General features: G+C 54.2%; 1 protein-coding gene across 1 annotated transcript in view; it reads right to left on the bottom strand.

Annotated features, from left to right (window-relative positions):
* The window catches only part of PKNOX2 (PBX/knotted 1 homeobox 2), a 76,741-nt gene that overhangs the window by 5,559 nt on the left and 48,752 nt on the right, over positions 1-22,430 (bottom strand). Inside the window, exons 5-7 of the mRNA XM_008142573.3 lie at positions 12,012-12,141; positions 11,561-11,658; positions 10,795-10,914 (exon numbers count right to left, since the gene is read on the bottom strand). Of these exons, the coding sequence (XP_008140795.1) occupies positions 10,795-10,914; positions 11,561-11,658; positions 12,012-12,141 (348 nt within the window). The remainder of the gene's footprint in view (positions 1-10,794; positions 10,915-11,560; positions 11,659-12,011; positions 12,142-22,430) is intronic.

The following is a 22,430-nucleotide window of genomic DNA, read 5'->3' as shown; positions in this document are numbered from 1 at the left end:
CAGTCTCCGGGCCCAGCCGGAGCTGAGGCGTCTTTCAGTTTTAAGAATGGGTTCTGCCTGGGTCGGAAGGAGGCTTGGCCAAGGCTGGCGAGGGCCCAGGCCACTGCTGTCACCGAGAGCCACCCCGAGATTGTCCTCCCACCCCCTGGCCCACGCCGATAAGCACAGGCCGCCAGGTTACCACAGGACACAGCCCGGGACGGAGCCTCCACCGTGTCCTCGACCCGAGCTGGCTGTGGAGCAGGACAGGGCCAGCCGCACCCTCTCACCGATCCCCGTGGGCGAGGCCTGAGGCCCGTGCTGTCGGCTCTGCATCGCTCTAGGAGGCTCAGAGGCCAACCAGAGGGGCAGCAGGATGGCGAGGCCCCGAAACATCCCTCGTTTCATCATCAACAGCAGGTGCACCCTGGTTCAGAGACGCTAAATGGACCAAACAGCCTTTCGAATGGAGAGAAGCAGCAGGAGTGCCTCCCGCCTGCAGCTGCCCCAGCTCAGCGCTTCCTTTCCTCGGCTCTTTGCTTTCTCCTCTCCCCGACCTGAGCGCGCACAGAAAAGCGCGAAGAACTAGAACGGGCAGCTTCACGTATCATCACAAACACCCATGTGACCACCACCTGGGTCAAAAACTAGGGGACTGTCAGCACCCGGAGCCCCCTTCACCTCCACTCCCGTCACTACCCCCAACGGTAACCTGGTTTTTATGGTACTTCCTTCCTTGTCCATGTTACACCCTTACAGATTATAGTTTGGTTTGGGGGCCTATAAATGAGTCATCTAGCGTGTATCTTTGACTCCACAGTGTAGCCGTGAGACCCATTTTTGGTATTTTTGTGTAACCATAGCTGCCCATTTTCACTGCCATCTAGTTTTCCCTTTTAACAATCTACCATCTTCCCCATTTTCACCCTCCTGCCCTCTCAAAGCTGCTCTCCTCCCTCTGGGCGCTCTTTCAACCATCCTTCACCCTAAGGCAGTGATGGGCAACCTTTTGAGCTTGGTGTGTCAGACTTCGCCAAAAAACTGAGCGTAACTCAGGGAGTGTATGACTTTGAGGAAAAAACTAACTCCAAGACTCTAGTCGCAAATGTTTCATCCTCGGCATGCGGACGCGTGTCAGTGCTGACACGCGTGTCATAGGTTCGCCATCACTGCCCTAAGGCAAGATGGTGTCTTCTTAACCCGCTCCCAACCCATCGGCCCCTCCTGATGCCCCTCCCAGGAGCTCCGAGCGCCCACCCTGCTCAGCATCCCACAGGATGGGTGGTTTGGTGTCTGTCGCCCAGTGAGACAGGCTGCAGGTGTTTGAGAAAAGGGACCACTCCTTCCTTCCACCCCACCTGTCAGCGGCGAACACGCCGTCTTTGCTGAATGACTGGGAGGGACCTAAGGCGTCACTGGCACTTGTCACCATTCCCTTGTGCATCTGTGGTGTGAGAGGGTGGGGAGCCCGGCCGGGATCCCACCCAGAGTCCTGCGGGCTGACTTGGTAATGCTGCTCCCACTGGTTGTTTCATGAGTACTCGTGGGGGAGGGGGAGAGGGTACGTAGGAGCCTGTCGGTGGGGGCACACTGCTCAGCTCTCGGGAGGAGCCTGGGAGGCAGCAGGGAGAAGCAGGTGAGAACATGGACTCAGGGCCCGCCTGCCGGCTGTGCATCCTCAGTTTGATGCCTTCAGCTCCTTACTCTTTGCTCTCCCGTAAAATGGGGGAAGAATTCCACCTACCTCAGGGCTGCAGTGAAGATGAAATGAGTTAATATTTGGAAGGGGCGTAGGGTGCTGTCCGCCACACTCTACGAGTGTTGGTTACATAAATGACAAAGAAGGTAAGCCTGCTGCTGGGCACGTGGCTCCATCTCCAAAGGCCACAGGTCATTTTCCCTCTGCCAAGAGCCCCAGCAGCCCTTCGGCACCTGACTGAGGGTGCCCCCTTCTGCAAATGGTGGCCCTTCCTGGTTGCTGGACCGCACCAGCCCCTGTGCACATGATGGGAGCATTTCCTCTAACCTGGGTCACATGACGGGGTGTTTCTTTCTAACCTGGGTCACGTGATGGGGGCATTTCCTCCTAACCTGGGTCTCAGGCTTCTTGGGGGTGCTTTGAGGTTGGAAATCTCCCCTGGCCATGTTTTTCGGGGGGTATCTGAGCTGCAGGCTCCCGTGGAGTGTTCTGGGGCTCAATGCAAGCCAGTCTCCCAGACCCCACTTTTCAGCTCAGCTCCATCCAACCCTGCAGCTGACTGGCCTTTGACAACCTGACCTGGTCTTTGATGGAGACCCCGATCTTCTCTCCTTCCCTGGGACTTGCTGCTGCGACAGTGGCCACTGTGGCACATACCCGGACTGCGGCTGCCCTAGGGCATGCCTTTGCACTCCATCCTTCCTGGGGAGGCGGAGGGCAGCTTCCAGGGTCTGTTCTCCCTACGTCCTGATGTGTCCCCGGCAGAAACCCAAGACCTAATGCCCCCCTAGCTCGGAAAGAGAAGGCAGCAGGAGCCCAGCGGGCCTCGCTCCCAGCCTCCAGGTGTGCCTCCCACCCACGCGCCACGGGTGCGGGGCCTGAGCGGCTCTGCTCGGAGAGGCAGCAGTCACAGCCCAGGCCGAGGCGCCACAGGTTCCCCAGGCTGCACAGAGGAGAATAAGGGGGCAAGACGCCCTCATCTCGCAACTGGGAGGATGGCTCGGTCCCTTTGGCCAGAAGGAACTGCAGGCCAGTCAGGGCCACTGATGATCTGTCAGGAGTAATTCGAATTCAAATTAGTCCCCCTCCTCCTCTTCCCTCCCAATCCTGAATCCTAGCCCCGCTTCCAGGCGCAGGCAGCCCACACCCCAGCTCCTCCACCAAATCTCCTTAACTGCTGTCTCCGTGCTGAACATGCCCTGGAGGCCCGAGGCCAGCCCTCCCCCAGGGCGGGGTTACTTCCCACCAGACTTTGAGCAACGCACCAAAAATAAATTACAGGTGTGCAGGGAGTGTCGTACTAAGCCTCCGACTCCCCCGGGGTGGCGTGGCGGAGTCTGGGGCACAGAGTCCCTGGCCAATGTCCAGCGGCAAGCAGCCTGGATGTGTGTGCCCTCCCAACCACGGCAGGGGAGCCGGGCTTTGCCTCGGTCATTCACCCTCCGCTCTGAAGGCCTGTGAGTTTGTTGAACTCAAGCTCATCTCCCTGCTCATCCAGCCACAGAGCCCAGACCCTCTGACGTCCCACAGCCGGCCGCAACTCGGCTGCTCCCCTCGTAAGAAGCGTTCCACTCCTCACCGCGTGCCTAGAGTTTTTGGCTAACTTAGAACACTACAGAACTCAGAGGCCTCAGTGAAATACCGGACATGAATTCTCACTGGCTTCTCCAGGCACCTATGAAATAGGAATCACTGTTCCCATTTCACACATGAGAAAACTGAGCCCAGGGGGTTAGAGACTGGCCGCAGGTCACACAAGTGGTAAAGAGCCCAGTTCCCACCCTGTATCTTTAACCACCCAGCTCTGCACCAGCGCCTCTGCCAGGCACTGTGCTTTTTAACACATCACTGATATCTTCTCCACAGGTGGGCCTCATTATCCCCATTTCACTGAGACGAAATCAACTGACCCGTTCAAGGTCACATGGCAAATAAAGATAGAGATGGGTTCGGTCTCAGGTCTGTCTGACTCCAGAGCCTTAGACTCTATGCTGCCCTCAACCAGCCGGCCTCTTCCACAGACCCATCACCCCTGGCGCCTGGACGCTCTGTCATATGACATGTTTCCTGTTAGAGTCATCTGAGCAGACATTCCCCATCCTGGCTGCCCTGCTCGGGGCTCAGCTCGTCAAAGGACCTTTTGAAATCTGATGCTCAGCCCTGCACACACCATCCTAGACGTGTCCACAGCACAGATGGTCTACTCTCACCTCTGCGGATTCCTCCGCTCTCCAACCTTTGAGCACGCGTGTTTGCACCTGATTATGGATTGACCATACAGGTGTATGTGTATAATTTATCCCCTAATTAAATGATCAGCCCCCTGAGGGCTGAAATCACGTCCCATACCTGGAGCTTTGGTGTTGGTGGGTAGATATGTTATTTAGGATTTAGATCACATTTTCCCATGGCAACACGTTATTTTGAAAACAGCTGTTTTCCGGGCTCCCCTCCAAGGCCCGTTTGGTTAGAGACTGGTGTTCTGGTGGAGGGAAGGACAGACAAGAGATCTGCTTTCAGGGGACAGAGCCAGGCCTGGGGGCGCTCTGAGATGGGCCAGCACAGACTTTGCCAGCTTCTCCTTTGCTGCGTGCGCCCCCTTCCTCCTCCCCTGCCCCCCCCGCCCAATAGGCCTGTGTTTTCTGACATCAGCATTCTGAGTCTGAGGCCTCTGGCTTCTGGACTTCAGTGTCTACTCCCTGGAACTACATTTGTGAGGATGCAGACAAAGCTTTGGTCAGATTCTCAGCAAGGTCAGGGGCCTGGGGGTGGGGGGTGGGGGCATAGAATAACTGCTAGAAACCCTTCCTCTGCCACCCCATTCTGGCTCCTCTTCTCAAAAGGCTGTGCTACCAGTAACATAGGTCCCAGTCTTCCATGCTGGCAGCTCCCCATGAGGCTGGTCCCAGCTGAGTGGGAGTAGAAAGGCAGCTTTGGACTAATTCACACTAAGCTGTGAATGAGCGATGGCCTCCTGGACGCCCCGAGGCATCTGCTTTGGAAAGGGATTTTACAATTTTAAGCAGATCTCTGATGAGTGAAACCTTAGATAGCGAGCCAGCGGAGTGTGAGGACGTCAAAGGAAAAAGTAGCAGGCGAGCTATTTTGGATCAAGAATGGTTCAGTCTCCCTAAGCCATTTTCTTGCTTTTTAAGCTTTTCTTACTTTTTTTTTTCCTTCTCAGATTCTCTAGGAGTGTCAGGATTTCTCTCCGCATTTGCCAAGGCACGGCTGCTGAAGGGGTCCCGGAGCGAGACTGGAGGCTGTGTGAGCATCCGGACAGAGGCTTTCATACCCTCATCGCATTCTAGCTTCACAACAGTGCTACGAGCTGCAGGTTGAGACCCCATTTTACAGCAGAGGAGACTGAGGCCCAGGTCCCCTGGCAGGTGGATGGGGCAGTGAAACTCAACTCCAGATCCTGCCTCCGGGTACCAGGTCCTCTCCTCCTACCGCACTATTTTTATTTGTAAGAGACTGACTGATGGATGCTGTAAGTGGGTCTCGGACGGAGGTAAAGGTATAATTCCCTTAGAACTTAATGCGATGCGAGGCATAGTGAAGGTGGCAGCCACGTGAAGCATGTCTGCTGAATGACTGAAGGCAACGCCACGGTGCAGAGGCAGCTGCTGGATTTCACCTCCTCACACCTCTGTGACCAGGAGCCCAAGTGCAGGGCCCGGGCTGTCCTGGGCATGCAGCAGCCCCGATTCCCCTCAGGGGTGAGCCCAGCTCGTGGGGCTCTGGCGCTGTGGGCGAGGGAGCTGGGAGTCTGTCAGAGTCCCTAAGACTGGGATGGGCTCAGAATCCTGGGCAGATATGAGTGCTCACACGGAGCAGCGTTACTCAGAGCCACTGTCCATCAGCTGATGGATGAACAAGCCATTCAAACTAGAGCGCACTGGTCAGCTGTACCATGGAATGAAGCACTGACATGTATCACAAGTCGGGTGAGCCGTGAAAACATTATGCCAAGGGACAGAAGCGTCACAAAATACCCCAATTATAGGATTCCGTTCATGGGGGATATCCGAAACAGGCCGACCCAGAGAGACAGAAAGTGCACTTCCGGTTTCTAGGGGCTGGGGAGGGATGCTAACGGTACCGATTTCTCAGGGACGAGGAAATATTCTGGGCTAGATAGTGGGGATGATGACACAAGCTGTAAGTACACCACAAAGCTCTGAAGGGTGCAGTGTGAAAGTGTGGGTTTTATGGCGTGTGAATTATATTTCAATAAAAGAATCACACAGGGAAGCCTCCTGGTGCTATTCCTGCCCTCGGCTCTTGTGATGACAGAGGGCTCAGGGGGCCTGGGGCCAGGCCTCGGCTCAGCGCGGCCGATGGAGAGCCGCCCCCCAGAAGATGTGGGGTGGACGCAGCCAGCAGAGTAGACTGTGGCCCTGGCTGGGTGCTGACCAGGCTTGCGAATGCGATGGATGGGAAGGGAGAAGACAGGAAGGAACTACAGGGCAGCCTCGCGGGATCTGGAACCAGGGCGAGGCCTATGAAACCCCACGCCTCTCCCAGGACCGGGCTTTGTGCTTCAGCTGAAAGCTGGGGTCCCCTTGCTTCACCTGCCGGGAGCCCAGAGATGCCGTGGGTTCCTGGGTCACGGTGGAAGCTGCACAGCCCAGTGGGCAAGAAAGCAGAACCTCGAGTTACACAGACCTGGGTTCAAATCCTGCGGGGCCGTGGGGCATGTGGTACCTTCCTTGAGACTAGTTGCGTTATTTGTAAAGTGTGGATATAATAGCGGTGCCCACCTCCTGCGGGGCTGGGTGGGTCCTGAGATGGTGCGTGAAGATGCTAGCATAGCGGTGCCCACCTCCTGCGGGGCTGGGTGGGTCCTGAGATGGTGCGTGAAGATGCTAGCAGAGGTCTGGCGCACTGCGGTGGTCAGTGCCGGGCAGCTCCTTTGATGGGTGGGGGGCTTGCTAGGGCTGGTTTCCCCCTCTTCCCACACAGAATATTCTGTAAAGCTGCTCATGTACAACCCAGAAAACAGCCATATTTTGGGTGGAAATGAGCGGAATCACCCGGCAGGGCAGGCGGAGGCTGGGATCCGGAGTGGGGTACAGGCCAGAAGCTGGGGAGGAAGTGTAGCCCCCCCACACCCAGAGTGGGCCCTCTGCTGCATTTCTCACCCGCTCTGGGCTTCTAGGGAACCACTGCTTCCAGCAGGAGTCTAGCCTCTTCCAGCCAAAATGCAAGAACTATTACTGATGCTTCAGGGACCAGCAGCGCGGCAGCTAATGGACGGCACCAGCCTAACAGCGAAAAGGCCAGCGCGCAGTCTCCATCCCAGGAGCCTCCTATCATCGGGATCCATTTCTGTAGCTGCTAATGCCACGGAACAGTGGCCACCACAAGAAGCGACACAGGACAAAAGGGGCCAGAGTCCTGACTTCCGCCCGAGAAAGAAGACAGCAGGGAACCAGCATTTGCTACAGAGGTTCTGAGACCCGATCTCCGTGAGCCAAGTTGCAGGTTGTACAAGGCCCCCGTGTCCGCTGCAAACCAGCAGGACTGCTGCCCACGCTGCCCTGAATGGTTGACATATACGGGCTACTCTGCAGGAAGTTCACTGGCGAATTTATCTGCTTATCAGGAAGTCAGCGGCGTTTGTACGAAATTGGTTTGTGCCAGTTACATGTGCTAGTGTAACCATGCAATGTAATCAACCATTCTGCAAATCAATGAAATACGAGTGCAAAAAGGAGGAGTTATTGTTACTAAAGAAAAAACAACACACATACACACACACACACACACACACCCAGAAAACCCTAAATGGAATGCTCTGGAAAGACTCATGACTCAAATTCGATAAAAAATACCACACAGTAAGGTGCAGTGAGGCAGATGTTCAGAAACCGGAATACACAATAAAAATCTAGGAAGATCCGGCAGCTAGACTACTTCCCAAATGTCAAAATTCTTATTCCATTTTAAGTAAAGATGGAATTTATAGAGGTTATATTATAGGAGAGGTTCATGCAAGTAAAATGACAAATTTTAATTAGAAAAAGATCTTGGTTCCATATAACATATATGTATGTCTTTTAAAATAAATAAATGTATATATTTTAAACGAAAGTAAAAATGTGCCTTTTCAGTGGTTATTTCTTTCTTTAACCAGCGTCTCCAATGGACCAGTTGACCTATTTGTGGCCCCCACTGCACTAGAATGAGAACAGCCCTATATTGACTTTTTGCCCTTTCTACTCCCTTTCCTAAAACGGAGCTGCATCTCCCCAGAACCAGTGTCAGGGTTGTTCTCCAAAGCAGCAGAGAAAAGAGAGACTTAGTGATCAGATATGTTTGGGGACAGCTCAGGACATCCCCGCCCTTGCAAACGCACAGCGCCCCCTGCACACTGAGAAGAACAAGCTGACTATGTAGAACCTACACTTCCCCAAGCTTCTGGGGAGCAGGGCACCGTGGGAGTCGGCGCCTTCGGGCCGCAGAAGAGGAGTAACGTCCACTCCCCGTTCTGGAGCATTTACTACCGAGTCAGAGACCTACGACACAGAGACTGACACACACGTCCACACAGGACAGGCAAGTAGCAGCATTAGTCCGTCTTGTCTTAGGGTCACCGGATGGCGAACTCAGCAGGTGTTACAGATCAGACACAGGTCAGCCACCCGACTAACTGATTCGCAAAATGTGGGGCCTTCGCCTCAAAAACCTGCTCACTGTTCTAGCAAGTTGCGAGGGAACTATCGTTTCCTAAGTGTGACTCCTCCCCTCCTCCAAAAGGCCCAGCGGTCACTCCCTTGTCCTCTGCCGATGGCTGCTGCGAGGAAGGCATTAACGGGGGAGGACTTTGCCAGGGTTAAGTGCTTTATTAATAGCACCTGCGCTTGTGTGCACTCTGCGCTGGAGAGGGTCCAGGGTGTGGGCAGGAAAAGCTTACTCATGCTTTTCAACAAGTCCTCCCACTGTCCCAGGTCCCTTTGGGGGAGCCCCTCTGGTTCCTCCTTCTTTGTGCTTTGTGCGCAGAGCACCCTCTCCCTTTCCGCCTTGACCTTCCTCTGCTATCCCATCTGGTGGAAGTAGAAAGAAAAGACCGGGAGCTAAAGAGGAGGCTCAGCAGGGAGGGGCGAGAGGGTAGGACAAGGACTGAGGTCAGAGGGGGGGGCCCAGCCAGGAGGGACTCAGAGGATGGCCCTCCAGTCTCATGAGCTGCACACGGGGAGTGGCAGGTGGCTGAGGAGGCGCCCACAGCGGGTGATGGGAGTCTCTGAGGGGTGCTGGCCTGGATGCATGGGCTCTGTGCAGGGAAATCGCAGCCTCTTCTCGATACTACACCTGCCTTTTTCCCCCTCAGAAGTGAGTTTGTAGGTATGTTCACATCAGTCTTCAAAATGCATGGGGGTGGGAGGAGAGGAAGGAGAGAAGGGGAACTGACATCATTAAGCACCACAGTGCGCTAGGGTCTCAGCAACGCGTCCACTGCTTCATCATCTGCACAGAGGTGGGCGTGGCCAGGTGACGGTGAGAGCCGAGGCCTAGATCTGAGCTCAGGTTTGGCCTGTGCGCTTCTACCACACCCTGGGCCCTGCAGTCCTACCTCCCACAGCACAAGGCTGCAGACAGCCTCTGGCAGCGCGACACCGGGGCAGGCCGACCTTGCGCCCCGCCATCGCCGTGAGCTCCAGCTCCTGTCAGGGCTGCTCCCGGGAGGCCTGGGCTGGCCCTGGCCCTGGCCCTGGGAGTTGTTCCAACCTTTTCTCACCTTAATTCTCAGCTGTCCACCCCCTTCTCTCCAAAGTAGGTTACCGTTTGGTCCCTGGGGGTGTTTCAGACTATATTCCCTCAGCAAATGTCTGGGGGCCCCAAGTCTCTGGAGGGGGGCGAGGGGGATGTGTGGGGAGATGCCAAGCCCTGGCCCCACAGTGAGCCCCCAGGGCAGTTCTCCTGGCCATGGGGTGCACAGCCCCCTTCTGAGGCAGGTCCTTGGGGCTCCGCATTTGAGAGGCACTGCCAGGCCCAGGCTCATAGCTTTGGAGGCCCTCCCACTTCCGTGAAGAACTGTGCCTTGATGGATGGATTGACTGATTCCCATAATCCATTTGATTGAGAAAGAGCTTCCTTACTCCTGGTTCTTCCCACACTTCACAGGCCAAATTATGTCTCTAGTTCTAGTCCCAACTTGGCTGTTTGTCCTGTATCTGTGTGTCTGTCCTGCCAGGCCTCGCTTCCAGGCTGCTGGGAGCCCATCCAAGTTCACAGACTCCACCTCCACACATTGGACAGACATAGACACTCACACACTCACACACACACACACACACACACACACACACACACACACACACTCACACACTCTCTCTCTCTCACACTCAGCCCAGACAGTCACTGATCTTTGTCTCGACGGCTCTGGGATGGTGCTAGGGGCTAAAGTCATCAAGGTAATTCCTGAGAGTCAACCGAAGCCGCTATTACAACGAGCCCTGCAAGCACACAGCTCCATCTCGGTGCACACAGTGGGCACTTCACAAACACACAGTTAAACCCAAGGCTCTCTCTCCATTTCACGAAAGTGGCCATGAGGCTTATGAAAGCCTTTGCTCTGCATCACAGAGCTGAGCTGGACATGCGAGGAAGCCGGGATTTTAGCCTGTGCCCCTCCAGAGCCTATGGGCTCAACCACAGCCCCCTGCACTGTGCCTCAGCTGGGGCTCCAAGCAGGAGGGGGACACACACCTCAGCTTCCCCAGCAGTGGGGACTCCAGGACCCAGAAGAGCAGAGAAGGAACATTTCCCCCTTAAGAGAAGGGCAGGGTGAGTGTGCTGCCTGGGAGGAGGGTTCTGGACCAGGAAGCTCAGCCCCGGCCCCACACAATCTCACTCTGTTCACAAAACAGTTCCGAACACTCCCAGTGCTTAAGTCAGAATGTGTCTGTCCCACACCCTCTGATGTTGCCCTTTTTCTGAGGCAGCAGCAAGCACTAGGGATAGTCTCCCAGCTTGAGTTCTCGTGGGAGCTTCCCTCTGACCTGGGTCTGGAAGATGATACCCAACCAGAGAGCCTCTCTCTGAGGCCACACCCTCTGTGGACCTGGGGGTGCCGCTGCACCCACACACCCCAGTGCACACACACTCACCATGAGATGCTGGAAGAGCCAAGAACGCATGATATTGGTGGCGTGCTTGGGCAAGACTCCTCGCTTGTTCTTGGACTTCTTATCCTCATTGTCCAGGAGGGAAGTGAGGTCAAGGTTAACCTTCAGGGCACGTGGAGAAAAAGTCAGCATCAGCAGCCTGGCAGACTGGCAGCTAGGGACCTGTTGCCATGGTGATGATGGCAGGCTCTTGCTGCCAGCCCCCTTCCCAACTCACTCTAGGGCCCTGGGAGGTCACCTTTCCCTTCACCTCACAGAATGGAGAAGGAGGGAGAGGGGATGTGGAGAAGGGGGTGAGAGAAGACACAGAGGAAACCATAAGCCATGCAATAGTTAGCCTTTCTGGAAGAGTTTACAGTTTGCCAAGTGACTTCCTGTCTGTTACCATGGTGAGCCCTCACAGCAGCCTGTAGGTTGTAGGGCTGTGCGTACTTGCTGGGTGGATAAGAACTCTGAGGCTCAGAGAGGTCTCCCCGGGCCCCTCTGCTCACTGAGCTCCAGGGCGGCTCCAAGTGGAGACCAGAAACAGAAGCCTTTGATGTAATGGGGAGGCAGCAAAATTGGAGAAATTGATAAAACCTCTCCAGCACCCAGCTTCTTAACTGGAAAGTGGGGGTGATGTTTCCTCTTAGGAGAATAATGGGGAGTAAAGGAGTAACTTGTGTGAGGTGCCTACCAGATGGTAAGTGACCTTGGTTGCCCTCCCCCACACCCATGCAAACGTGCACACACTGGGACACACACTCACCTGTGTGTTCTGGATCTGGATGGCTCCCTGGGGGATTGCTTGGGTGACCACCTGACCCTGGGAGGTTACCATGGTAACTGGCTGGTATAAAGCTCCACCTGAGGAGACAACCAGTTTTGTGTCCCCTGTCATGGGGGCACTTTCTGCTCTGGAGGTACTCAGCCCCTGTGGGAAAGGGCAGGATGGGGGCACGTACTAGGGAAAGGATGATAGCCTTGCTTGGTCTCTGAGGGGCTCATGAGACTTTGACCCAAATTTGTTCCAAACCATACAATGAAGTCTTGGTGCTAACCATCTATAAATCACAGAACTCTTTAGCTAACAAACTCAGCGGGGAGCCCCTCTCCCATTTCCAGGGGCACCTGTGCAATGCCCTGCCCCTCACCCCGGCAGTCCCCTTGGGGCCACCTTTTCTCTTCCCAGGGGTGTCCCCACAGTCCCCTGCACCAACCTGACACCACTTGTGAGTTGACAGTTGTCATGGCGATGCTGCTCTGCTGGAGCGCTGAGGCTGGGACCACAATCCCCTGGGGGTTATTGGAGACTCCGGACATGGAATTGGGAGAATTCTGCAGGAGGTCCTGGCAGTAAGGGAGGTGTGGTTCATGACAATGTTGCTAAGAGCTTAGATGCCACAGCCCAATTCCTCCTCTCCCCTCCCCCTCCTGCCTGCCCTCCTCCCTTCTTCCTGTTTCCACCCACACCCAAATTGGAAAGGTAATTCTCAGGGCTTCTAGAAAGAGTGAATAAGAAGGCTCAATATAAAAAACAACCAACCAACCAACAAGTCACCCAGTTAGCCATCCCATTCCCCTGCAAACCTGAGACATAAATGACCATGAACTCGAGTTCTCTACTTGGCCTCACTTTGGAGTGCCCACCATTGATGCCTGGGTTCCAGACCCAGAGATTCTGATCTACTTGCTCAGGGGTGTGGCCAGGCTTGGGTTTTAAAAGCTCCCAGTGGCTCTAATGTGCAGCGAGGGTGGGGGGGAGGGGGTGGGAAGCAGCTTTGAGGCACCAGTCATCCTTCACACTGGGTCTGCTCCCCGTGCCTCTCCCCCACACCTCCGGGCGCACCTAAATCCCAGCACTTACTACACCAAGTCCACACACAAAGCGGCCTCTGCAGTTTTATCTTTGTATCCTTAGCACCCAGTTCAGTGCCTGGCTCCTGAGAGCTCCTTGTTAGAGAATAATAAAAAATAGCCACCCTAGCCCCTTCCCTACCCATCTCCTAAGGGCATTCATCTCTTAGGAGCCTCAACCATATGCACATTTCATGGATTCCTTCCTCTTCCTCAGCCCCACAGACTCCCACTGCAAGCAGGGTCCCTTTCCCCCACACCACCCTGCCAGCCCCATGTTCCCAGTGGACGATTCGGGCAGTTAGCTTCTGCAGTAGGCAAAGCAGCTAAAAAGAGCATTTTTTTTTTTTTCTGGCTCCCTGCTCCCCTCATTGCCATTTACCAGCTGAGCAAGGAAGTGCTCAGACTTGTTGAGGGACTTCGGCCAGAGGGGAAGGAGACTGGGCTGCAGGCTGCACAGGGGCAGCGAGCCCTCCCTGCCTGGGGGCTGGGTTCTCAGGAGTTTGTGAGGAAGGAGTTGGTGTGTGAGAGGTGGGGTCTTCAGGCTTTATTTGGAGAAGGTGAAACAGGCAGTGAATGAGGTGTGGCGGAAGGAGCCATGAAGTCCTGCCTTGGTCTGAGCTCCTCATCTGAAAACAGGGCTTGAACTGTTAGGGGCAGAAATGTAATACTGGGGACTAGCTATTAGTTTTAAGAAATAAAATAAGAAATATTAATCATGCCGAGACCGGTTTGGCTCAGTGGATAGAGCGTCGGTCTGCGGACTCAAAGGTCCCAGGTTCGATTCCGGTCAAGGGCATGTACATTGGTTGCGGGCACATCCGCCGGTGGGGGGTGTGCAGGAGGCAGCTGGTCAATGTTTCTAGCTCTCTGTCCCGCTCCCTTCCTCTCTGTAAAAAATCAATAAAATATATTTAAAAAAAAGAAAGAAATATTAATCATGCTCTGTTAACCATGATGGTTCTGTTCTGATTAGAGAAAGCACATTCTAACCTGGCTGGGAGTTATATACCCTGGGACATGGGAGCTAACGTCGGAATGCAGCCCATCCTCCTGTCCCGAGAACTGCCTGTCGTTATAAAAGAGCTACAACCTCGTGGCTGAAACAATCTAGTCCTGGAGGCACCTGCTCTTTACAATCCCAGCCCCTATTGCCTGTAATCTGGTCCCGGGGTGCCCGCCCTCTGCGACCTCCCCCACCCCCAGCCTGCATGATTATCCCGTGCCTACGTCCCCATGCCTGTAGTCTTTGTCCTTCTACCCAATATCAGCAGCTGGCTTACGGGGAGGGGCAGAGCAGATCTTTGTGGACGGCCTGCTGCTCTCCCGTGCTGCCGGCAGTATTGGAATAAACGCTCAGATATGATTCAACCCTGCCTCTGCTTCATTGGCTCAAGTAGTGATAGGCAGCCCGGACCCCTTGGTTGTCCGGTTACAGAACCAGATGCCCACTGGCTGCCAGCAGCTGGATTCCCTGCTCACAGCTGGATTCCTAAGGCATGTGCTGCAAGGACTCAGGTAAACCATCAAAAAAAAAAAAAAGACCAAATTGGGGAGAAAAGAAGACACCAGCTTCCTAGCTTTTGTTTTAGGACTGACAGAAGCTTGGGCCTCCAGCCTCCAGGGACAGTCTAGAGCAGGGGTCCTCAAACTTTTTAAACAGGGGGCCAGTTCACTGCCCCTCAGACCGTTGGAGGGCCAGACTATAGTTTAAAAAAAACTATGAACAAATTCCTATGCACACTGCTAATATCTTATTTTGAAGTAAAAAAACAAAGCGGCAAAAACACCCAGCGGGCCGGATAAATGTCCTCGGTGGGCCGCAAGTTTGAGGACGCCTGGTAGAGTGTGGAAGGGAGAGACGCGTGTTTGGAGGAAACTTGGCCAATAACTGCCTACAGCAACAGACCCAGGAGGAGTATGGGAGGCCCAGGGGTTGCTTCCCAGACCCTGGCACCAGGAAATCCAGAGCCTCTCAGGAAGGGGTGGTCAGCACTGATGTATGAATCTCACGGGTCAGCCCATCAGCCCCCCGCACCCCCCAGCTGCGTGTCCACCCCCCGGACTGTGCCTGGCCCAGAGGAGCAGCCCCTGGGGAACTGGAGTCACTCCCCCTCCCCAACCCCCCAGGCTTGGCAGGGCCTTGGCTCACCTCTGCGGTGACCTTGGAAGGGGAGGGCAGCTCTTGCCCGACCTTCCCCTTTCTGGGACTCTGTGAGCACCTCCCAGCCAGGGAGGTGCACTGTTTGAGCAGAACGCTTGGCCTTCCCTCAGATGCAGTTCAAGTCGAACACCGAGTCTGACTTGCAGAAGCTTAGAAACTGGAAGGGCCCTTAAAAGCCACATATTCCAACAGACAAGGAAGATGGCGGAGTAATAGACGCCTGTACTCGCCGCCTCCCACAACCACATCAAAATTACAACTAAAATACAGAACAATCATCATCCAGAACCACTGGAAAGCTGCCTGAATGGAAGTCCTACAACTAGAGAAGGAAAGAAGAAAGCACACAGACCGGCGGGAGGTGTGGAGATGCGGAACGGGCTGGTCCGGCACCCACGGGAGCCGCTTTTTAATCAGGAGGGAGGTCGTCTCTGAGGCTGGAGGAGCAAGGGGGCCCAGCCCCACACCAGCCCCCCAGCCCAGGGTCCCAGAGCTGGGAAAAGGAGTCCCTACGGGCAGTAAGAACTACGGGCTGTAAAAACCAGTGCGGACTGGGGCTCAGAGGCTGCTGGAGACCCAGCTGCTCCTCTTAAAAGGCTGGCACCAGGGTGAGGCTTTGGGGGACACAGACACCTACCAGGAGGAACTCCACTGTCTGGCATCTGAGCAGGAACTCGGGGGCCGCTTACTCCCAGACGGAGGTGCTCGCAGGGATCATTGTTCCTATGCTGGGACCTTCGTGGTTGTAGGACTGGCAGCCATTTCTGTTTGCTCCGCCCTGGTAATTCCCTGAGACCCCACCTCATCCAATTTACAACTCCACCCAACCAATGAGTAGCAGCTTTTGAGAATAAATGACCAATCCCTGCTCAGGCTAAAATCTCTCAAAACAAGTTGCAGCTGGGTCAGGGAGCCCCAAGCGCATCAATAAAAGGCCCAAGACCCAGCACCAGCCTGCCTTGCTTACAGCTGGGCCTCATCTGGGCATTTTCATATTTTTTTATCTTTTTCTTCTTCCTCTTCTTAAAGAATACCCTCCAACATTTCATATAATACTGGTGTGGCGGTGATGAACTCCTTTAGCTTTTTCTTGTCTGTGAACCCACACCCAGAGCACAAAGGCAGCGTGGGCACCAGGGCAAAGACAATGGGTCTGGGAACTGGCAAGTCAGGGTCCTTCTGAGGGCTCAGCCCCCCCATTTACAGAACATGTCTGCCCAGTGCTGACATCCAATAACCCTGAAAGCCTGAGTCTCACCTAGGGGTCTGCTTCAAGGTTAAGCTCCTCTTATCCATCACCCCAGCCAACCATTCTCCCAGGGTGTGGACAGAATGATGGTATTTGAAGCTGAAGCGAACCTGGCAGGTGAGTTTAATAGGGAAGGAGGTCCCTCCCTGCACGCACCCTAAACCTCATGATGACTTTTCAATGATCTCTTGTTTGAACTCACCTGCGACATGGCGTTTCTCATTGGGTAAGGATACTGGGGGATTTCAAACATAAAAGTTGTCCCACATTCCCCCTATCCCCCCAACCATCCAACTATGTTAGAAAGACACAAAATCAGTAAAATGAATATAAGACGTGTGCCTTGGGATTCAGCCAACACACATTTTACTAGCCAGAGGCAAAAGAGTGAGCCGTTACCATCAGCGAATACTGCATCTGCTTATTCAAACTATGGCTGGTTCTCGGCCTTGTGGCTTGGCCCGCCTCCATGCCAGCTCACCCTGTCTGGGTAACGAAGGGCAATGTATGTATTCTTTCCTCCCCTTTCCTCCTGCTCTGGGTCTGTGCTGGGAGGTGCTGAGAGGCAGCCAAGTTCTATCAGCAAAGGAATGGAATGGAGAACATCAGGGGTGGAGACCTAGGGTAGGGCCAGGCTGGCCACATCTTAACTGGGCAGAAGAAAGAAGCAAAATCTTGGCATCCCTGAGGTCCTGGAAAATGATATTCACCCCTTACATTTGTAAATATGAGCTGATTTACAAACATGCCTGAACACTAGGGTGTGTGTTTTTTTTTTTAAAAAAAAGATCTTAAAATTGATTTTTAAAGAGAGAGGAAAGGAAAAGGAAGGGGAGGGAGCGGGAAAGGGAAAGAGGGAGAGGGAGAAACAAACATTGATGTGAGGACAAACCACTGATTGGCTGCCTCCTGCACATCCCAGGGGATAGAGCCCACAACCCCGGCAAGTGCCCTGACAGGAAATCAAACCAGCAACCTTCCCATACATAACACCCAACCAACTGAGCCACACCAGACAGGACTGGAATGTTTTTAAACACATAGAGTCTCAGGGCCATTGAATCAGAGCCTCAGCAATCTGCACTTTTACTAACCTCCCTCAGGTGTTCCCAAAGATCAGATGGGTCTGGAAACTCCCCATTTACCATACACGTGAATATTAGAAAGCATTCTTTCACATGCTATTTCATTTTCATCTCACCACTCCCTATGTGGTCAGCAGGGGAGAGATTTTTACATTTGCCCGAATAGGAACTGAGGTCCAGAAAGTGGAAGTTATTTCCTAGTCAAGCTGCTGTGCCTCGAACCCAGGTCCCCCGGCTCTGAGTGTAGCCCTGAAGCTCCCACAGAGAGCTGTGCTCTGCGGTCAGCCAGCCAGCCAGGCTCCCACATGCGCAGTGACGGGCACATTTAGGCACCCAATAAATCACTTCCCACTTCTTTTGGCTGAAGTCACTCGGCTAGGGGGTGGCACAGCCATGACTGACACCTGTCCCAGGAGTCCCAGGGCTGCTTGCAATGGAAGAGATTCATGTGGGTGCACACCTGCCATGGCGTCAGTCCTTGCCGCGTGCCCTCATTCCCGCCTCCCTGCTTAGGACGGTCCTGGGCCACAGGTGCACCCCTGAAGGCGGCGCTGTAGCCCCTGACCAGCTTTGAGACTTGACTTCACAGCTATTTCAGGTTGAATCTGTCTCTATGGAGACGACAGCGCTCCGAGTCTCTGGGAACAGTCTATAGGTCTTTCTGAGGAGGGAGCTGCTATGGCAGCTGTGGGAGCCCTTTGGGGAGAAACTGTTGGCTAAGCACACGGTATTATTAGCTTCTCCACAGCCTCCTCTTGGGGATCATCAGACTCCAACCCAGGCGACGCTGCTCTCTCTAGACCCGCACAGCGCGGTTTCCTCCCAGCTCCTGAGCTCCCCTAACGAGGCGAGAGGCACTTCCAGCTCGTCTCACATCTCTGCTTGAGTGTCCAGAACCAGGGGCGGAAGCTGGTTATCCAGCCCAAGGGCTCTTTGTCTTGTCCCCCCAGGAACATGGCAACATGTTCCCACACGTGGGAAACTGCCGGAAGCCTAGGAATCCTGGGTACTTTCCCGGTTTCTGTGGTGGGGCCACTCCATCGGACTGGGGAGTCCGTGGCCTCTTACTTCCTAGTAGTAAGGTTTATTTTCTGGAAGGAAACAGGCCACAAAGCTGAACACTTTCATAGTTTTCCGGAGTGATGTCTCAGAGGCCACGGTTTTGGCTCAGGAGTCGGAGGGAAGGAGCCTTCCCAGGCCTCCCCGTAAGCCTGGCCTCCTGCTCCCACTGTTCCCCCGAGACACAGAGAGGCCCAGAGCCCTCGGGAGGGGGCAGAGCAGTAGGCAGCAGCTTCAAAACGGCAGAGAGCCCAGCCAGTGTAGCTCAGTGGTTGAGCATCGACCTATGAACCAGGAGGTTAGAGTTCAATTCTAGTTCAGGGCACATGGCCAGGTTTGGGGGCTCAATCCCCAGTGGGGTGGGGGCTTGCAGGAGGCAGCCGATGGATGATTTGAAAATCGATGTTTCTATCTCTCTCTCCCTCTCCCTTCCTCTCTGAAGTCAATAAAGATGTTTAAAAACAACCACCACCACCCAGCTGAGAGCTTGCACCCCCCTGGACTCGGCCATGACCAGCTGCAGGGCCCTCGCTCCCTGGGGCCATCAGTCACTTTTGCTGGATCACAGTGGTCACCAGGTGAGTTTTACGCCAAGTCTAATTTTTGGAACAACAATAAAAAGATGACTTGTTTAAAAGAAAGACCTTACTAAGAAAGAGTGAAGGCTCTGTGATTGCCTCTGGAAGCTGAGGGGAGTGGGGGCCGGGAGTGCACAGTGACCTGCCAGTGACTATGAATCCTGATGCTGCAACCTGCAGTCATCCGAGGAGGAACTGAGTCCGACCCGCTGGCCACCGATCCTCCCAGTTCACAGGGAAAGAGCTTATGCTGCCTGGGAAGACTCAACTTCCACTAAAGGAAGACACTCCCGGAATAAACCATGATGGGGGGAAGAAATGAGGAGCGAAGGCAAGAACTGATAGGACAGCTTTCCTTGTGAGTCATTTTGAAAGGCTAGAATTGTTATCTTATCTGGATGCCTGTGAAAAGGGGGATAAACTGGATGACTTGTAAAAGTCCCTCTCCGTGGAGACTGGAAAAACCAAGGCCATTCCCTAAGATTTCTTGTGTGGGTGGGTTGAGGGGCTAGGGGCCCCAGCTGTCTGCCATCCACACATCCGGCCACTAGGCGTCTCTGCTGATCCACCAGCTCCGAGAGGCTCCCCAAAGACGCCCAGGCCTCCAGGAGGGCGGGTGTGTCTCTGACTTGCCAGGGCTGGGGTGGGGGAGATGGTTCTGAGAGCCCCGCGTCTGTGGAAAGCTCTTCCCACGGTCCAGCCTCTGACTCTAATGCTTCCTGCGGCCAGATGCACTGGGCCAGCGGGCACCAGTGGTCCGCGAGGTCCGAAAGGTTGGCCACCGCTGCACTGGACAGAGGGCACAGTGCTTTTTGCTTACACATGTGTGTTATTCCCCTAGTTTGGTTGCAGGTTTTTTTGTGGGTTTGCTTGTTATTGTTGCAGGTTTTTTGAGGGAAAGAGGGGTCTATCCTTGAATTCCCCCAAACTACCTAGCACAGTGTTGGGCACACGGTAGATGCTCAATTAATATGTGGCCTGCCTGGGCTTTGGCCTGAGATAGGGTGAGTGGGTGCCTTAGCGGGCGGGGAGGCTGCCACTGTCCCCAAACACCCGTTCCTGGCAGTGTCCCTTCATTCTGGCAGCGCCAACGTCCTGTCTTAGGCCCCAAAAAGCTGGGTTCCCAAACTCAGGGAAGCCAATCACATGTAAATAGCCACCTAATCCTGTTCTTATTCCACTGCTGTGGGGGCTTTAGTCTCAAGGGAAAGGCACTCTGGCCTGCGGGGACATGGAACAGCTGCAGCTCTTAAGGAACATTCCTTCCCAGAAGGAGGCCTGCTCAGGTTTCACTGGACTGGCTGGAGGGCCGCCTTCCCGGTCCCGGCCCCCTGAGCTGGAGGGCTGGGGTAGGAACTGGCAGGAGGGATAGCTTGAATGCCTAAGGCAGGATTTAGGCAGGGTAGCTCCCAGAACTCAATTTCTTGTCACTTTGGTTTGGGGGTGTCCCCTTTTCACCTCAGTGGTGATCTTGCAGGTAGGGCACCTTCTCCTACCCCCTCCCACCGGAAAGACTCACTGGTCCCACCCTTAGGGTGCTTGGCCACTGGGCAGAACTTCGGGGCCTGGCTGAGGTGACTGCCCCACCCCCCTGGCCTCCTGCTAATCTTGCAAATGCAAACTCCTTATGTAGGTCAACAGGCAAGTCCACCTTCCCCAAGGAGGGATGCACTGATTAGGCCCCTGTTGTCTTAGGGTCGCACACAGCTGGAGTGCATCTGGTCGACCAAGCCCAGAATCTCAGTATTCTGTTCTCTTTATACCTCTCTTCTCCCTACTTTCAATAGATTAGCAAATCCAAATTCTTGCTTCCTAATTGGGCTCTTCCCCTTGAGTCTCTAAATCCCGGAACTACAGCTAAGCAGGGTGGCGCCTCCCTATGCAGGCCCCAGGACCCTTGGTGCTCCTTCCTGTGTGCCACAAAAAAGTAAAAGGATTTATTATAAGTAGAACATCGACCTGAAGTGACCCATCCCGCACTGGGCTGCTTATTAGGTGTGTGACCTTGAGCCAGTGTCCTAACTTCTCTGAGCTTCCCTTTCCTGGGGTGCAACATGGAGAAAATAATGTGCACTTTGTAGCCTCTGTGTGAGGAATAAATAGGATAATACAGGTAGAGCACCTGGTACGCACAGTAATGGTTGAAGTTCTCCCCTTTCTCTGCCAGGTCTTCTTTGAGCAACACAAGAGGTGGCTGGATACTCAATTAATGTGTCTCCATCATGTCTCCAAAACTTACCCCATTGCCTACACTCTCCTCTACCTTTAAAATCGTTGGTAATTGTGTTAGTGTAGGTAGCTGGATATTAATAAAGAAAGGGAGCAAAGAGAATCAGAGTTTGAGCACAATAAACGAGGAGCTGAATCAAATATTGGGCCTGCTTCATGAGGAGCTACAGCAGCCACAGGCTCATTCACACTCCTCTGCCCTTGGGACTTAATATTTGGGTAATCCCGGAGCAATCCCCTAACCAGCAGGAAGAGTCTACCCCAGGGGAACTGCCAGCCAGGTACTGGATTTTCAGGGGAAGGAGGGCAAATTCCTCTGTTGGGTGCATGCCCAGTAGAAGCCAAGATGGCCCAAGGGGCGGTCCTTCTACCTTAAGGCATGTGCAGTAGAAGCCAAGATGGGACTATAAAGGGGAGGAGCCTAGCCTGGGAAAAGGACCGGATTGGATAAGGGACAAAAATCCCCAGAAGATCTAGGAAATGAATTAGTTAGTGGGGGAGGACCCATAAGAAGCCCCCGAAAAATTGGGAAGTTGATTGGTTAGTTTGAAAGGATGCCTAGTCCTTTCCAAGCCGGAGATAATGTAATTCAAACTTAACAACCCTCTCCCCACCCCACCCCCCCACCCCCGTAACAGGCTCTCACCCCATTTGTTCCTGCTTTCTGTCTCCAGAGCAGCCATGCAGCCCTAGCAGCTGCCTGTGGCCACCACGCAGACGCCAAGCACAGGCTCCAGGTGTGAGCCTGGGGTGTAGCAATGCGGCGCCCATCTGAGCGCAGCCGGGAACAGAGACTAAGGCAGCCGGACGGGGCCAAAGACTGAACTGAACTAAGCCCTGACAGGGGCTGAACCGATGGCACATAATTTTGGGCCGTGGCCTTTCTTCTGGGCTTGATGAAGACAAGGCTGGACTTTTTCCTCAGCGGGACAGACAGAGATGAGTCATCCGGGGCAGCTTTCCATTTCCATCCCAATAAATCTCACCACAACACCTCAACCTCTCATGCCTGGGTCCCCAGAAACGCTTGTCTCAGGGCTCTGTGAAAGGACCCCATTTTCACTTCCAACAAGTAGACATCATTATTAGCTTCTTGCAGCCCTTTTTCTATCCTTGGAAGTCAGCAGGTTCAGTAGGTGTCTGAATAGATGCTCCTTCTCACCAGGGATTCTGAAAGGTTGTCTCTGTTTCTTACCTTCTCCCAGATTTCTCTCTAGCTGGGAACACTCACCTTCAGAGATCCCAGAGAGTCTACTAACACTCCTCCCCCCAAAAAAAGTCTGAAATACTTCCTCCCCCAAGAAGTCCTCCCAAGTCCAGTGAATCTACAACATCTCCAATCACAGTGGGCCAAGCTTCCTGCTGCCTGTCTAGCCCACCGGCTATGAGGGTGTGCAGGGTGGGCCTGGGCTTTCCCT

Source organism: Eptesicus fuscus, chromosome 23 (assembly GCF_027574615.1).
Source record: "Eptesicus fuscus isolate TK198812 chromosome 23, DD_ASM_mEF_20220401, whole genome shotgun sequence".
Classification (NCBI taxonomy): domain Eukaryota; kingdom Metazoa; phylum Chordata; class Mammalia; order Chiroptera; family Vespertilionidae; genus Eptesicus; species Eptesicus fuscus.
The sequence above is the reverse complement of the archived record's forward strand: the minus strand, read 5'-3'. Positions and strand labels throughout refer to the sequence as shown.